The 18012-nt window shown below is 44.7% G+C and overlaps 1 protein-coding gene across 1 annotated transcript in view; it reads right to left on the bottom strand.

Moving 5' to 3' along the window:
• Positions 1 to 254: 254 nt before the first annotated feature.
• Positions 255 to 18012, bottom strand: part of ANKS1B (ankyrin repeat and sterile alpha motif domain containing 1B) — a 1150548-nt gene continuing 1132790 nt past the window's right edge. The window contains exons 26-27 of the mRNA XM_052640785.1: positions 3793 to 3960; positions 255 to 362 (exon numbers count right to left, since the gene is read on the bottom strand). Of these exons, the coding sequence (XP_052496745.1) occupies positions 255 to 362; positions 3793 to 3960 (276 nt within the window). The remainder of the gene's footprint in view (positions 363 to 3792; positions 3961 to 18012) is intronic.

The following is an 18012-nucleotide window of genomic DNA, read 5'->3' on the forward strand; positions in this document are numbered from 1 at the left end:
GGGTGGTGGCCAGGAGTGGGGGTTGGGAGCATCAGCCACAAACCTCTGCTCTTTCTCTCAGGGGTTACAGCTGGAAAGTCTTGGTTGCACTTTCTGTCACCGGTGCAGAAAGAACGTCCCCAGGAGTGGCCAGTGGCCTCTCGCCCATGACAAGGCCACACAAACAGAGCAGTCTTCCTCCTGCACTGGGTGGAAAGCCTGCTCCAGGACTGCTCGGCGTGCAAGGCACCACGAGGATGGGAAGGAGGTGAGTATCAGAAAATTGTGGTCTCATACTTGGTATTTATCCCCCGCTTGGCCTCTTGTCCTGGCTCCACGATCCATGGCAGGTTGGCCAGAGTCTTTTGCTCAGATGGGTCGATCTGCTTTAGAACAGAAAGGCTAATGCCTGTTATACGGTACCTGCTCGGGAGTGCACGCATGCATCCTAACACTGCCTAGAAATCAGCACTGCACCCTGGCAAGACTTCAGAATGCTGGTGGGTGAGCCATTTGTTGGTTCCTCTGATCACGTTTACTGCATAGGAACTGTGTTCAAGGCACGGGGTCGGGGTGGGGAGTTGGGGAGGGGGACGATGAGTGAAGCATGGCCCTTGCTCCTGAAGGCACACAGGTGGGGAGCAGATATAGGAACACTTTACTGAGAAGTGAGATTTGAAAGGGAAGAGGGCACTCTCTGGGTACCCAGGAAGGCCACTGACCCCGTGTTGGGAGGCAGGGGAACTTCCTGGAGGAGGTGAACCAGGCTATGTCCTACCCAGCTCTCAAACCTCCATTGGTTTCCTTCAGAGTCAGAATAAACCCAACGTCCTTGACGTGACCTCTGGGGGCCCTGCCTGCCTTTCTGTGCTCCAGCCATACCAACCTCCCTCTTGCTCCCTGCCTGCCAAGCCCATGCCCTCTGTGCCCATCAGCTCTCTGTCTGAATACACTCCAGACACCTGTGTCCTTCCCACCCTAATGTCAGAGTGTGGCACAAATGTCACCTCCTCACCAGTTTACTGCATGTAAACTAGCACCTCAGCTTTTCTGCTCTCTTCTTCTGCTCTCTTCTTTATAATCCTTATGCCATGCACATCATGTTTATTTGTTCATCTGCCAGTGAAATGTACGCTCACAAAGGTGGACTTCGTTCCGTTTACTACGGTTTCCCTCTACTTTGACAAGCTCCAGCAACCCAGTAACCAACAGGCACCCAATCCATTCCTGTCAACTAGACATTATTTAAAAATTAAGGTATACGTCTAAATGGAGAGCTGGAAAGTTAAACTTCCTGGTGAAGATCGGGGTGTGGAGCAGCACGGGCAGAGTCCCTGAGTGGAGGGGAGTGAGGGTTTGCAGTTAGGGTGCTGCGGGGAAGCTGGGAGGAGACAGCTGAGGGTGAGGAGGTGAGCAGGGCCAGGTCAGGCTGAGCCTCGACCTTGAACCAAACTGAGCTATAAAACGTCAACACCATTTCAGTGCCTGTGTTTACAAGGTCACGCAGGCCCTGCCTGAGTAAAGCTTGAGTTCTAAGCTCTCATGGTGACGGGGCAGCGGGCGGCAGGGTGTGGGGTGGGGGGAGAGGATCAGGGAGGGGGCAGTTCTGCACCAGATTTCCCCATCTGTCTTTGGTGTTTCCACATCTGCCCCTGGCTGCTCTGCTCAGGAAAGCTACAAGGGAGCTGGCCAGAAGGCTATGGGGTTTGTGCTTTTCAGCTGCTTGTGATTTGTCTGTACCTCCACAAGGCTGTGAGGGGAACTTCACATGTCTAATCACAGGATATTTCTCAACAATAAACTACCAGGGCCGAGGAAAATGGAACACAGACACCTGCTGAGGGGGACGGGATCTTGGGGCAGTTAAAGAGCAGCAGCAGTATTCACTGTATGTTCCATCTTTTTCAGTGAAGGCTCCTAAATGAATATTCTATGAGCCCTTATGGTGCACATCCCTTCATACTCGCCTGGAAGAAGTCTACAGGGACCAAAGAAAACTCAGATGGAGGTAGGAACAGATTTATCCAGCCCACACGGGAATGTATATAACAGACTAGAGCTAGTCCCCCCAATATTCTGAAAATTCCTGGATGTTTAACCTGCTTTTCCTGTGGGGTAAGACAGACAATAAATAGGAGATGTCTCTTTGTGTAGCTGGGGCCTGGATGACCAGCTGGAGTCAGCCGTGCAGAAATGAGGGGGAAACGAAGCCAGGTGGAGGGAACACAGGTAGGTGGAAGCTTTCTCTATTCCAGGAATAGGGAGGCTGAGTGCCTGGGAGGAGTCTGGTGGGAAGTCAAGGCTGTGGTACCAAGATGTGGCTGCCCTGTGGAGGAAGGAGTTTCAGGAGATGTACTGGAGTAGTTTTGGAGATGTGGTGGTGATGGCTAGGATGGGAAGAGTGACAGAAGAAATGGAGAGGAGTGGATGGAGCTGAGAGATGTTTTAGGGGCTAAATAGATGGAATCTGCTTGTGTGCTGGACACAGGGGTGAGAGGAAAACAGGAATCAAGGCTGCCTTCTAGACTGATGGCCTGAGCAACTTGGTGACTGGTTAGCCTGTTTACTAAGCTGGCAGAGGTGGAGAGAGAGAAACAGCTTTGTGGAGAGATCAAGAATTCTGTTCTAGGCATAGTAAGTTAGGCTGTCTGCTAAGTATCAAAGGAGAAATTGAACCTGTAGGTCTGGGGCTCTGGGATTGCATCAGGGTTGGGAGCCAGTGGGGCTGGGAGGTGCTGAGGTGGGAGGACGTGCAGTTCCTGGCAATGGTCAGCAGTGAGGGACAAGCATGGGTGTGAATGGTGAGGTGGAAGAAAAGATCTGAGATGTAAGCTGTCAAGGAGCAGAGGGACCAGAGCTGGAGGGATCATCCCCATGGATGTTGAAGTTGCCAATAGTGGAGACAGGAGCAGAGGCCAAAGAGAAGTCATGAACAAGAAGCCTCATGTGGTCTCCAAGCATGGTGCTTCTGCAAACATTAAAAACCCTACAATTCCCCATGACCTGGGGTCAGTGGGGAGGAGGAAGAGAGTCACAGATGGAAGGATATATGGGTATGAGAGTGATGCCTCTGGGATGGCACTGCTGCCCGGAGTCCCAGAGTTCCAAGGATGCCATACGGCAGCAGAAACCAGACGTGAGGCTGGCTGGGAACATTCCAGCTTCTGGGTACTGCTATTAGCAGAGGAAGCCGCTTAGAAGTCAGGAAAGTCTGTTAGGACAGGATGTGTGCAGAGCGTGTGGGAGGGAAGGGGAGGAAATTCCTGGAGGAAGGCAGATGCGAGGAGGAGGGGCGGTACCTTCTGAACAGTCCCGCTCTGCAGGAAGCCTCAGCTGCTGCGGGAGAACACAGGGCCTGGTGCCTAGGCCTCTCCCACCCCAACTCCATGCACAGCTTGAGCCTCCAGCTTCTACTTGCTGCGTACCAGGGACACCCTCGCTGTGAGCCTCTACCAACCTCTCTGCTGCCCAGTGGCCTGGAAGAGGCCTGCCTCCTGGAGGGATGGCAGCTGCGGCCTCAGGGATCTTGGTCCCCAGGTAGCCTGGATCTAGAGGAGAGACTGACCTGGGACAGCAGCACCCAGCCCCCTCCTAGCCTGCTGCAGGGCACAGGGTAAGCGGGATTTTCTCGGGAGCCTCCAGGGTCAGTAGACAGTCCCCAAGACTGCAGGAATTGGGCTGAGAGGATGACAGTCACAAGCCAGGATGAGGCTGAGGGGAGGACAGGAAGGGCAGGCCCTGGATTCTCACCAGCACCCACACCACCATAGATCCTTCCCTTCAGTTCTCAGAACATCTGTCTTGTCTACTTACCACCGACTTGCGAATGCTGACGCGAGGCTTGGGGATGGGCTTGGAGGGCTTGTTTTCAAAGCTTTCTGGAAGCGTGGAGGAATGCCCCCCTTTCCTGGCTTGCAGCGCAAGCTGATAGGCGACTTCAAATGCCTGTCCGAGCGTTAGGATGATCTCATAGGCTAAATTCTGCAAGAGAAATGAGAAGGAGTTTACAACAGCATCCTGTAGGTCAGTACAGAGTCACTGAGCACGCAAAGAGAGGACACTGAGGGGGTGAACCGGCGAGGACCTTGAGCTGCTCCACCTGACATGGCAGCGAGTCAGGGGAAATCTGACAAACTGCACACTCTGGGTCCAAGTTAGGGTCTACAGGAGGCATCAGTCACTGCTGCAACGCACATGCGTATAGCTACCCTAAGGAGCCCGCCCTGGGTGACTGTTTTGCTCCCAGGCCTTGGAAGGTAAGGGGTTACACCAGTCCCTCAGCCTATGAGGTTGAGCCCACACACTCCCCAGGAGGTGCTCCTGAGAAGTTTGGGTCTTTTTACCTCCAACATCTGTGATTCAGTGAACATCTCTGAAATACAATCACAGTCTAATTTAGGCAGAGGGGAGAGGCATTAGTCATGCCGGTGTGGTGTCTCGCAGTCACAGCAGCAAGCATGCAAACAGAGCCAATTATCCATCTATTTCTTGAGGCGTCTGCCCTCCCTGTGGGTCCACTCCATATTTTATCACCAAATCAGTGTGAGAAAGGAGATTCTGCCCGAATGCCATGCCATGCAGTGCCTGGGAGAAGTTCTTTTCTTCAGACCTTCAGTCATTCCCCTTAGGATGACGTCTTGCTTCTCTTCTCCAGGTTCTTACTTCATTTCTGCCTTCTCTTTCAAGCACTGTCCCACCCCATCAACTCTCACTGAGAAAACAAGATGTTGCCCCTGAGGTCAATAGCACATCAATGAGTCAGATGTCTATGGGTTACAGTGAGTTTTCTTAAAACCACTGCCCCAGCTGAGTGCCGGCAAGGTCTTTCTCAAGTTTCCACACTGATGAACATCCCTAGATGTCTGTGTATGGTTTCTCAAAACCAGAAAAACTTTGCTGATTTTGTATCTGTGACCCTGCCTCCTGAATCCAGGACACAGAAAAGCTCAATTCCCATGACTCTGAGGGGTCTGGTGGGGACTCTTTCATCTTGATGAAGGAGGAGGGAGATGCAGGATGGCCATCAGAGACCCTGTGGAAGAACCCGTGGGTTTTTACCCTGACCAGAGTTTAGATCCATGCCGGACTGTCGGGGGATCTAAATGCTTCTGAGCATGAGAACCCTTACAGAGGACATGTCTTCTCTTTAGAGACACAGGTGAAGAAGCGACACCCCACAAGACAGATGTGTGCTTACTGGAGACGCTGAGCTTCACACAGCCAGCCAAGCTCTTTCTTCAATGAACATGGGCCAGTATTTGCCTCCTAGGATGAGTCAGACCAGGAAATTAGCAATGTACCAACAAATGCTAGCAGAGGAGGGCTGAGCCCTCACGTTGCCACCCGTGTGGTGCCCTGGAAAGGGGCCTCACGAAGTCCGGGCTCTTGTCTCGTTCCAGCTGCTGTGGAGGTGGATGGTGGCTGTCCATCTGTCAGTAGCAGGCACTGGTGCTCTAGGCGGGCAGTTGGACTGAGGGAAAGATGGCAGACTCAGCGATTCTGTAACATGCAGCTTTTTGATGCTGGGACAAAGGTACTTAATGAGTGTGAATTCCTTTATCGTTAACCTAAAAACAAGTTCCCGAAAGTGAGATTTACTTACAGCTCCAGTGTCTTCAAATGAAGGCCATTTGAGCAGGTGAGATTTTCACAAGACTATTATCAGAAGGCTAAAGTTTTTTGAAAGGTTCTATTTAGAAGCTCTACCCTTTCATTTTAAAGAAGTTCCCAGTGGTAGGAAACCACTGAGATAAGACACAGAGACCCGACTAGCCCATGAAGTTGCCTGCCAGGTGGCCTCTCCTCATTTGGCTTGCATTCTGCATGACGTCTTGGCTTTTCATCTTATTTAGAATGCTCGTTTTGAGAGTTGTTCTTTTATGATCTGTCAAGAGCTGGACATTGTTACCTCGCCTACGCTTTCTGTCATCTCGGTGTTTGAGGCTTCGATCCTGGATGCCAGCGACAGCCTGCAAAGAGCAGCTTATGGGGCTTTGCATGCACAGAGTCCTGGGGCCTTAGAAGGACTCAGCAGATGGGACTTGCAGACACACATCTGAATGGGGAGGAGGGTTCATGTCTCCTACCTCTTCTTAATACCATCCCCACTATTTAAGATGGGAGGAGAGTTACTGTGAGAGCAGGAGATGCAGGACCAAAAGTGATACTACAGTTGGACCAGAGAGGCTTAGGTGACATGCCTTTCCTTCCTCCTCTGAGCCAGGCCTGCTGACCCCAGAGATGCTGCCTGGCATGTAGATCCAGGGACGCTGCTTAAAAAACCCAAAACCCCAATTAGTCTCTGGTTACAACATATCTTCATCTTCACAACTGGGGAGGCCAGTGCCTGACACACTGCAGGCATGCAGGGGATGCTTGTTTGCTGAATGAATGAATATCTAAAGGTCAAGCTGGAGTAATAACACAACTAATTATTACTATAGGTAGCATTGCTACTGTTAAGTGAGGACTTTGTAGACATTAGGCACTGAACCAACCAATAAAGTTTACCACAATCATCTGCAGTGGAATATCATTATCCTCATTTTGTAGATGAGGAAACTGAGGCTCAGAAAGGTTAATCTGACATCACAAGCTAGAAAGTTACAAAGCAGTGGTATGAACCGATATTTGTGACCTAAAAGTCTATGTTCTTTCAAACTAATTTGAAAAGATTTATGCACCTCAATGTTCACAGCAGCACTATTTATAATAGACAAGGCATGGAAGCAACCTAAAGTCCATCAACAGATGAATGGATAAAGATGTGGTATATAAGGGAATATTAATCATGAAAAATGAAATAATTCCATTTTAACATGCATAGACCTAGAGATTAGCATATTATGTGTAGTAAGAGATAAATATGATATCACATATGTGGAATCTTAAAAAATGATACAAATCAACTTATTTATAAAACAGACTCCCAGACATAGAAAACCTATGGTTACCCAAGGGGAAGGTCGGGGGACAACTTGGGAGTTTGGGACTAACACATACACACTACTATATATAAAATAGAAAAACAAAGGCCTACTGTATAGCACAGGGAACTACTCAGTATCTTATAATAACCTATAATGGAAAAGAATCTGAAAAAAGAATATATATAAAAGCAGATGCCTAGGCTGGTAACTCTGACTCAACCTGAATCTCTTAACTTTGTATCAATTCTGCCAATCCACTGGATTTTATATAAACACCTGGAATATTGTGAGTCAGCTATGCTTCAAAAAGGGTATGTTCCCAGCCTCCCCGTGTGTGGTAGCTTGTCTGCCCATCAGCCATCACTCTTCCGCTTCCCTCATGCCACTGTGTTCCCACTGAGAGGCCTAGGCTGTTCTTTCACCTCCTTGAATCTGGATTAGCTATCCTGACTTCCCTAACTAGCAGAATGTGCAGAAGTGACATGCTGGGACTTATGAGAACAGATTGTGAGAGTCTTGCACCTTCTACCTGGACCTCATGGAACACTCACTCTGAGGGAAACCAGCCACATAGAAAAACGTCTCATCTTGAGATTACCACACTGTATCTCCAAGCTGGCCAGGGGAAGAGGTTGTTTGTAGAGAAACAGCAGTTGCAGCCATCCCAGGCCAGGCTCCAGATAAATGAAGCGAAGGAGTGACACCAGACATTCAAGTGCCAAGAGATGCTACACCCAAGATCCCAGACAGATGGCCCCAGTGGAGGCCCCAGATATCATGAAGCAGAAGTGCTCTGCTCTGCCCAGATACCTGACTCTCATTTTATCATGATAAAATGGATGTTGTTTTATAGCACAGAGTTTTGGGTTTTGCTAAATAAACAGCAATAGATAACTGGAATACCATGCAATGCAAAGGAAGGCTGGCTAGACCTCATTCAGGTGGCAGGAAGAGGAACCATCAACCTGCAAGCGGGGATGAACAGTACAGTCATGATTAGCAAGCCAAATCCAACAAAACAAAGTTCATGTACCATGACCAGGTTGGATTCACTGCAGGGTCGGTCACTTGGAAAGTTCAACATACACAAAGTAATCAATGTGACACACCACATCAGCAAAAGATAAAAACCCCACGGTCATCTCAACAGATACAGAAAGAGCATTTGATAAAATTCAACAGCATCCATTTATGATAAAAACTTTTATGGAAGTGGGTATAGAGGGAACATACCTCAACATCATAAAAACTATGACAAACCCATGATCAACATAATAATAGTGAAAAGTTGAAAGCCTTCCTGCTAAGATCTGGAACGGGTATTCTTGGGTATTTCAAGAATACCCACTCTCACCTCTTCTATTCAAGATAGTAAGTCCTAGCCAGAGCAATTGGAAAAGAAATAAAAGGTATCCAAATTGATAGGGAAAAGGCAAAATTGCCTTTAAATACAGATGCATAGTATATATGCATACTATACATGGAAAACCCAAGATTCCACTCAAAACTACTAGAACTGATAAATTCAGCAAGGTAGCAGGATGTTAAGAGTAACATACAGAAATGGATTGCATTTCTTTACACTAACAATGAGGTATCAGAAAAGGAATATAAACTATCTCAACATTACATCAAAAAATATTTAGTAATAAACCTCACCAAGAAGGCGAAAGACTTATATGCTGAGAACTACAAAATGTTAATAAAGGAAATCAAAGACTATTCAAAGACATGGAAAGATATCCCATGCTCTTGGACTGGAAGATTTAATATTGTTAAAATGGCCATACTATCCAAAGCAATATACAGATTTAAAGTGATCCTTATCAAATTACCTGTGACATTTTTCACAAAACTAGAATAATCCTCAAATTTATATGGAACCATAAAAGACTCAAGATTGCCAAAGCAGGAAACCTAATTCTCCCAGTCTTCAGGTGATACTACAAAGCTACAGTAATCAGAAGTGTGGTATTGGCACAAAAACAGACATATGGATCAATGGACAGAATAGTGTCCAGAAATAAACCCATATACTTATAGTCAGTTAATCTATAGCAAAAGAATCAAGAATATACAACGGGGAAAAGACAATATCTTCAGCAAGCAGTGTTGGGAAAGTTGGACAGCAGCATGCAAATCACTGAAGTTAGAACACACTCTCACATCATACACAAAAATAAACTCAAAATGGCTTAAAGAAGTAAAATACAGGACACGACACCATAAAACTCCTTGAAGAGAACATGGGCAAGACATTCCCTAACATAAATTGTATCAATGTTTTCTTGATCAGCCTCTCAAAACAACAGAAATAAAAGCAAAGATAAACAAACGGGACCTAATCAAACTTCTAAGCTTTTCAGAGCAAAGGAAACCATAAACAAAACAACGGACAGCCTACAGACCAGGAGAAAATATTTGCAAAATGACGCCACCCATAAGACTTGACTGCCAGAATATAAAAACATCTTATACAACTCAATAATGAAAAAAAAAAGAAGCCCCATCAAAAAGTAGGCAGAACACCTAAAAAGACATGGTCCTCAAAGACAACGCACAGATGGCCAATAGGCACATGAAAGAAGCTTAACACTGCTAATTGTTAAAAGAAATGCAAATCAAAACTACAGTGAGGAACCACCTCGCACAAATCAGAATGGCTATCATTAAAAAGTCTACAAATAAACGCTAGAGAAGGTGTGGAGAAAAGAGAACCCTCCTATGGCGGTTGGTGGCAATGTGAATTGGAATAGCCACTACGGAAAACAGTACAGAAGTTACTGAGAAAACTACAAATAGAACTGTATGACCCAGCAATACCACTCTTGTGCATCAGTCAGTTCAGTTCAGTTGCTCAGTCCTGCCCGACTCTCTGCGACCCCATGAATCACAGCACGCCAGGCCTCCCTGTCCATCACCAACTCCCGGAGTTCACTCAGACTCACGTCCATCGAGTCAGTGATGCCATCCAGCCATCTCATCCTCTGTCATCCCCTTCTCCTCCTGCCCTCAATCCCTCCCAATATCAGAGTCTTTTCCAATGAGTCTATCCAGACAAATATGTGTGTGTGTGTGTGAAGTTGCTCAGTTGTGTCTGACTCTTTGCGACCCCATGGACTGTAGCCTACCAGGCTCCTCCCTCCATGGGATTCTCCAGGCAAGAGTACTGGAGTGGGTTGCCATTTCAAAGATACATGCACCCCTGTGTTCATAATAGCACTGTTCACAATAGCCAAGACATGAAAATAACCTAAATGTCCACTGACAGATGAATATACTGTACATACAAGAAGATACTATACATATATACAATGGAATACTACTCGGCCATTAAAAGAATGAAATAATGCCATTTGCAGCAATATGAATGGACCTAGAGGTTATCATACTAAGTGAAGGAAGCCAGAAAGAAAAATATTTATATGTGGAATCTAAAATATGACACAAATGGATATATCTATGAAACAGAAACAGACTCACAGAGAAAACAGACTTGTAGTTGCCAAGAAGGAGGAGGACAGGAGAGGGAAGGATGGGGAGTTTGGGGTTATCAGATGCACACTATTATAGAAAGAATGGATAAACAAGGCCCTATTGTATAGCACGGACTTCCCTGGTAGCTCAGCTGGTCAAGAATCTGCCTGCAATGCAGGAGACCCTGGTTCAATTCCTGGGTCAGGAAGATCCCCTGGAGAAGGGATAGGCTACCCACTTCAGTATTCGTGGACTTCCCTTGTAGCTCAGCTGGTAAAGAATCTGCCTGCAATGTAGGAGACCTGGGTTAAATCCCTGGGTTGGGAAGAACCCCTGGAGGAGGGCATGGCAACCCACTCCAGTATCCTTGCTTGGAGAATCCCCATGGACAGAAGAGCCTGGAGGGCTGCAGTCCATGGGGTCACAAAGAGTCAGACAGGACTGAGCGACTAAGCATGCACTGCATAGCACAGGAAAAGATATTCAGTATCTTGTGATAAACCATAATGCAAAAGAATATGAAAAAGAGTATAAACTGAATCACTTTGTTGTAGAGCAGAAATTAATGCAACACTGTAAATCATTTATACTTCAGTAAAATTAAAAAAATAACAGTACACAGTCCCAGGAGGTCGGAGCCTCTACCCCCAGCCCTGACCTTGGGAAAGCTAGCTGATGCTTGTGATCCGCTGGGTCACAGTAAGCACCTGGGTGTCCCTTCACATGCTGGCCCAAACCACAGAGCTGACAACCACACTTTCATCTCTGGTTGCTACTTCGCTTGGGCATAAATCCAAACTCATTTAGTTTTATGTTCACTACCTCCCATCCCTCAAATGCTATAACCGGCTTGTCTCTGACCCTAGCTCCTAGCTTACTGGAAAATACCTGCCTTAGCCTTTCCAGCGCGACTCTCTTTTTGAGGTCACACTTATTACAGCAATTGACTTTGAGTACTGTCTACCGTACACAGACTGCAAAGAAAGAAGGAAGCCTGTGTCACTGCATGTGTCTCAGGGCTGGCGTGGGGGAGGTGACTACTGGGAAGAGCATGCTCTGAGCCTGTTTTCTTCTTTCAAAATGGGGACAGTAACACGTGATGTATGCACCTTACTGGATTACCTTGAAAATCATTCACAATAACATTTACCCTAATGACAATACCAGCTAACGTTTATTATTCATTGTGTGCCATGTTGCACATGGACTGTCTCATTTAATCCTAACAGCCACCCTGTGGAAGTTACATTAAACAGCTGTGGGGCCATTATCATCTCTGTTTTGCATGTCAGAGAATTAAGCTCAGGAAGGTTAAACAACTTGTTTATGAAGACAACACCTGGCTGAGCTGGGCTCTAAATCCAGTTTTCCCGAGAGGCTGTGCTCTTGACCACTGTACCTTAGAATTATACTTAAGATTGGCTCAGATGGTAAAGAATCTGCCTGCAATGTGGGACACCTGGGTTTGGGAAGATCTCGTGGAGAGGGAAATTGCAACCCACTCCAATATTCTTGCCTGGAGAATTCCACGGACAGAGGAGCCTGGTAGGCGACAGTCCATGGGGTCACAAAGAGTCGGACATAACTGAGCAACTAACACTTTCACTTCCTTTCTAAATAGAAGACTTCTGCATACCTAAATAGACATTAAAGAATACATACAGATGGTCATTGCTGCTGCTGCTGCTGCTAAGTTGCTTCAGTCGTGTCTGACTCTGTGCGACCCCATAGACAGCAGCCCACCAGGCTCCCCCGTCCCTGGGATTCTCAAGGCAAGAACACTGGAGTGGGTTGCCACTTCCTTCTCCAATGCATGAAAGTGAAAAGTGAAAATGAAGTTGCTCAGTCGTGTCCGACTCCTAGCGACCCCATGGACTGCAGCCCACCAGGCTCCTCCGTCCATGGGAATTTCCAGGCAAGAGTACTTTAGGCACATGAAAAGATGCTCAACATTGCTAATTATTAGAGAAATGCAAATTAAAACTACATACAATGAGGTACTACCTCACACTGGTCAGAATGGCCATCATTCAAAGTCTACAAAGAATAAATGCAGCAGAGGGTGTGGGGGAAGGGAACCTTCTATACTGTTGGTGGGAATGTAAATTGGTGGGTACTATGGAAAACAGTATGGTGGTTCCTTAAACAACTAAAAATAGGGTTACTATATGATCCAGCAATCTCACTGCTGGGCATATATCTGGAGAAAACTGTAATCTGAAAAGATGACATGCACCCCAATGTTCATCATAGCACTATTTACAATAGCCAAGTCATGGAAACAACCTAAATGTCCATCAACAGAGGAATGGATAAAGATGTAGTGTGCCCCTCTCTCTCTCTATATATATATATAGATATACAGATATAGATGGCTTCTCTGGTGGCTCAGACAGTAAAGAATCACCTGCAATGCAGGAGACCTGGGTTCTAAGATGTAGTGTGTGTGTATATATATACACACATATACACACAATGGAATACTACACAGCCATAAAAGGAATGAAACAATTCCACTTGCAGCAATGTGATAGACTTAGAGATTATCATACTATGAGAAATAAGTCAGAGAAACTCAAATACCATATGATATCACTTATATGCGGAGACTAAATGATGATACAAGTGAACTTATCTACAAACAGAGATAGACTCAGAGACCTAGAAGACAGATGTATGGTTACCAAAAGGGAAAAGTGGGGGAGGAATAAATTAGGGATTTGGGATGAACAGAGTCACACTGCTACATATAAAATAGACAAGCACCAAGGACCTGCTGTATAGCACAGGGAACTAGATTCAGTATCTTATAATAAACTATAATGAAAAAATATATGTATAACTGAATTGCTTTGTTGTATACCAGAAACTAACACAACATTATAAATTAACTATACTTCAGTAAAAAAATAGAAGACCTCTTCAAACTGTTAAAAAAGAAAAAATCTTAACATTAAATACAGAAGCTCCTGGGTGATAGATGTATCTTGGCTGGGTGAGGGTCTCATGCTTGGAGGGTGTCTCCAGTCAGGCAGGTGTTCTCTAGGCAGAGGGTGTTCTCTACAATTTCACATGGACTGTTAACACAGGGATTCTCAGCTGGTGGCTCTGCCCCTTGCATGGTGAGGGATGATATAAGGGATGAAAGGCAACTCTTCCTCTCCAATGGAGTGTCTTTGGGGTGAAGGCAGGGAATCTCAATTCAATGGGGACACCGGTCTCAGGGGGCACATTACAATCTCCAAAGGCCTTCCCCTTCTCCACTCCCTAGGATTTTGCTATGTGGATTACATTAGAGGGCCACCATATTTTAAGGACAGATTTTAAGTATAATCCAAGGATGCAAACTTGTTATTCTATGGAAACTAGAGAGGTCTGCAGGCCAGCCTGTATTTACTGTGAGCTTCTTAAGGCAGTCAGGACTGGCAGTTGAACGTCAATCACCATGGATATTTACCAAGCTACTTCCTTATGTTGAGGGCTGAGTCCTTGGTGCCTGCCCTCTAACAGGTGTCCAGGAATTGCTCTCTGAATGATGTCAGGGAGATGGGGTTCAGGATATAGACAAAGAGGTGTCCCTCATTGACCCCCTGCATCTCATCTGGCACTCTCATCAATTTGGTGTTAGAATAGCTGCTGCGTAGACTATAAGTAGTCTGTCCCCTAGGAAAAATTCTGGCCACTCAGGTAAATAATTTATATTAATTGGCACATCGCTAGGATTTTTCTGTGTTGGAAACTCCCGGTTTGAAAATCTTTTGGGCTCAAAGGTTCAATGGCATATTCGCAAGAATATTCATCACAGTGTTAAAAATATCCTTCATAGGGAATTGATTAAATATATTACATAGATCGATACAGGGGCTACTAGGCAGCCATTTAAGATGAAAACGGAGGCATTTAAAAGACTGAGTAAAAGACTCAGTAAAACTTACGTATACATACAAACATAGATGGTATCTATGTGCATATAAAATGGATATATATTAAAATGTTATTAAATAGATTGCTGGGAGAAATATCAATAACCTCAGATATGGAGATGACATCACCCTTATGGCAGAAAGTGAAGAGGAACTAAAAAGCCTCTTGACGAAAGTGAAAGTGGAGAGTGAAAAAGTTGGCTTAAAGCTCAACATTCAGAAAATGAAGATCATGGCATCTGGTCCCATCACTTCATGGGAAATAGATGGGGAAACAGTGGAAACAGTGTCAGACTTTATTTTGGGGGGCTCCAAAATCACTGCAGATGGTGATTGCAGCCATGAAATTAAAAGACACTTACTCCTTGGAAGGAAAGTTATAACCAACCTAGATAGCATATTGAAAAGCAGAGACATTACTTTGCCAACAAAGGCCCATCTAGTCAAGGCTATGGTTTTTCCAGTGGTCATGTATGGCTGTGAGAGTTGGACTGTGAAGAAAGCTGAGCACTGAAGAATTGATGCTTTTGAACTGTGGTGTTGGAGAAGACTCCTGAGAGTCCCTTGGACTGCAAGGAGATCCAACCAGTCTATTCTAAAGGAGATCAGCCCTGGGATTTCTTTGGAAGGACTGATGCTGAACCTGAAACTCTAGTACTTTGGCCACCTCATGTGAAAAGTTGACTCATTGGAAAAGACCCTGATGCTGGGAGGGATTAGGGGCAGGAGGAGAAGGGGACAACCGAGGATGAGATGGCTGGATGGCATCACTGACTAGATGGACCTAAGTCTGAGTGAACTCCAGGCGTTAGTGATGGACAGGGAGGCCTTGGCATGCTGTGATTCATGGGGTCGCAAAGAGTCGACTGAACTGAACCGAACTGAAATGGTTATCATTGAGTGTTGAGATCATTGAGTTGAGATCATTGAGTGTTGAGGACAGTTTTTTTTACACTTCTTTGTAAAGAAGTGCAATGGCACCCCGCTCCGGTACTCTTGCCTGGAAAATCCCATGGATGGAGGAGCCTGGTGGGCTGCAGTCCATGGGGTCACTAAGATTCAGACACGACTGAACGACTTCACTTTCACGCATTGGAGAAGGAAATGGCAACCCACTCCAGTGTTCTTGCCTTGAGAATCCCAGGGACAGGGGAGCCTGGTGGGCTGACGTCTGTGGGGTCGCACAGAATCAGACACGACTGAAGCCATGCAGCAGCAGCAGTATGAACTTCATTCAAATGAAAATGAATAATTTTACAATCATAAAATAATAAGCTTTTGCATTTGAGAATTAAAAATAAGAGAAAATCTAGCTCATATCTATCACCTGCCTCTTTGTTCTTTGGCAGAGAGGGCTGGGAACTTCTCCAGGCAAAATCCAGACCCTGTTTTTTGGTGTTTCCATGACTCACCCCCATGAACCAGTGGCGCTGGCCATCCATTTGGTCAAAAGTCTCATTTAAGCTCTTCAGTTTTCTATTGGATGTCAATTCTAGCATCTGCTCAGCTGAATTTTAGAATACTCAGTTCTTTCTTTAACCTGAAACCCCAATACCTCGACTCCAAGTCCAGAGCAAAAATTCTGTTCAATTTCTATCAAACCTAGCTGGAAAATGTTCTATGTGGACATTAACTTATGGACACATAATCAATCCAGTTTTGTAGCTGTGCTAGTTTTGATCCCTGCACCAAATCAGACCACCGGTGAACTTGAACCACATTCTACTTCCTCTCATATAGATGATAAAGCAGTAGTGAAAACTATCACATGACTTTGCCAAGTACATCTCAGAGATGAGCTAAATGCCTGATGCAGATTATCTAACCCTCGCAACCACCGTGTAGAGGAGGACTTATCTCCATTTTATGTGTGAGACATTCAGGATTAGTGAGATTAACTTGGCCAAGTTCACACAGCTAGTAAGGGAAAGAGCCAGGATTCAAACCCAGATCTGACTTTAGATAAAGACTTTTGGGCCACTAGGCTGCCCTGCCTTATTGCTTTCATGAATCTGCTGGTGTTCTGCCTCCACTTGCATTGAGGGACCCTCTGAGGAACCATCTTATGTTTTGGAGATTTGGCATATGAATGTTCCTGAAGACACCATCACATAATATCCCCTCTTGGAGACCCAGGAAGAAAAGTTCTTCCACCATCACATCAAAAAGAATAAAATACCTAGGAGAAAACCTAAGCAGGTGTTTACCTGTCCTCTGAAAACTACAGGATGCGGATAAAAGAAATGAAAGATGACAGAGATGGAAAGATACACCATGATCTTGAATTGGAAGAATCAATATTGTTAAAATGACCATACCTCCCCCAATGCAATCTGTAGATTCAATGCAATACCTACCAAATTACCAATGGCATTTTTCACAGAACTGGGAAAATTTAAATTTGTATGGAAACACAAAACACCCCAAACAGCCAAAACAATTGTGAGAAAGAACAGCACTAGAGGAATCAGACTCCCTGACTTCAGACTATATGACAAAATTACACTAATCAAAACAGTGTGGTATTGGTACAAAAACAGATTAATGCATCAGAATAGAGTCCAGAAATAAATCCAGACACTTATGGTCAATTAATCTACAACAAAAGACCATATAAAATGGAGAAAGGACAGTCTTTTTTAATAAGTGGTGCTGGGAAAACTGGGCAGCTACATATAAAAAAAAATGAAATTAAACATTCTCTAATACTATATACAAAAATGAACTCAAAATGGATTACAGACCTAAATGTAAGACTAGCATACTCTAAACTCCTAGATTCTATAAAGTTCTAGAGGAAAATATAGGCAAAATACTTTTTGACATGAATTACAGCAACATATATTTTTTGGATTCATCTCCTAGAGTAATGGAAACAAAAGCAAAAATAAACTGAACCTAATTAAACTTAAAAGCCTTTGCATAGCAAATGAAACCATAAACAAGACTAAAAGACAACCTACAGAATGGGAGAAAATATTTGCAAACGATGCAACCAACAAGGCATTAATTTCCAAAATACACACAAAGAACCCAATCAAAAAATGGGCAGAAGACTTAACCAGACATTTCTCCAAAGATGATATACACATGGTAAATGGGCACATTAAAAGATGCTCAACATCGCTAGCAGAGAAATGCAAACCTAAACTACAATGATGTACTGCCGCACACTGGTCAGAATGGCTATCATCAAAAAGCCCACAAATACCAAATGCCAAAGAGGATGTGGAGAAAAAGGAGCCCTTCCACACTGTTAGTGGGAATGTAAATTGGTGTTGCTGCTATGAAGAACAATACGGAGTTTCCTAAAAAAAAAAAAACACACTAAAAATAGAGGTACCATATGATCCAGCAATCCCATTCTTGGGCATGTATCCAGAAAAGACAGGAACTCTTAATTTGCAGATACATGCACCCCAATGTTCAAAGCAGTGCTATTACAGTAGCCAAGACATGGAAGCAACCTAATGTCCACTGATGAATGAAGATGTGGCACTCGTATACACACACCCTCACAGGACTATTAGCCATAAAATAATGAATGAAATAATTCATTTTTGAATGAATAATGCCATTTCAGCAAGATGGATGGACTTGGAGATGATCATACTAAGTGAAGTCAGACAAAGACAACTATCATATGATATCACTTATGTGTGAACTCTAACAAAATGATCCGAAGAACTTGTTTACAAAACAGA

This window comes from Budorcas taxicolor, chromosome 5 (genome assembly GCF_023091745.1).
Source record: "Budorcas taxicolor isolate Tak-1 chromosome 5, Takin1.1, whole genome shotgun sequence".
Taxonomy (NCBI): Eukaryota; Metazoa; Chordata; class Mammalia; order Artiodactyla; family Bovidae; genus Budorcas; species Budorcas taxicolor.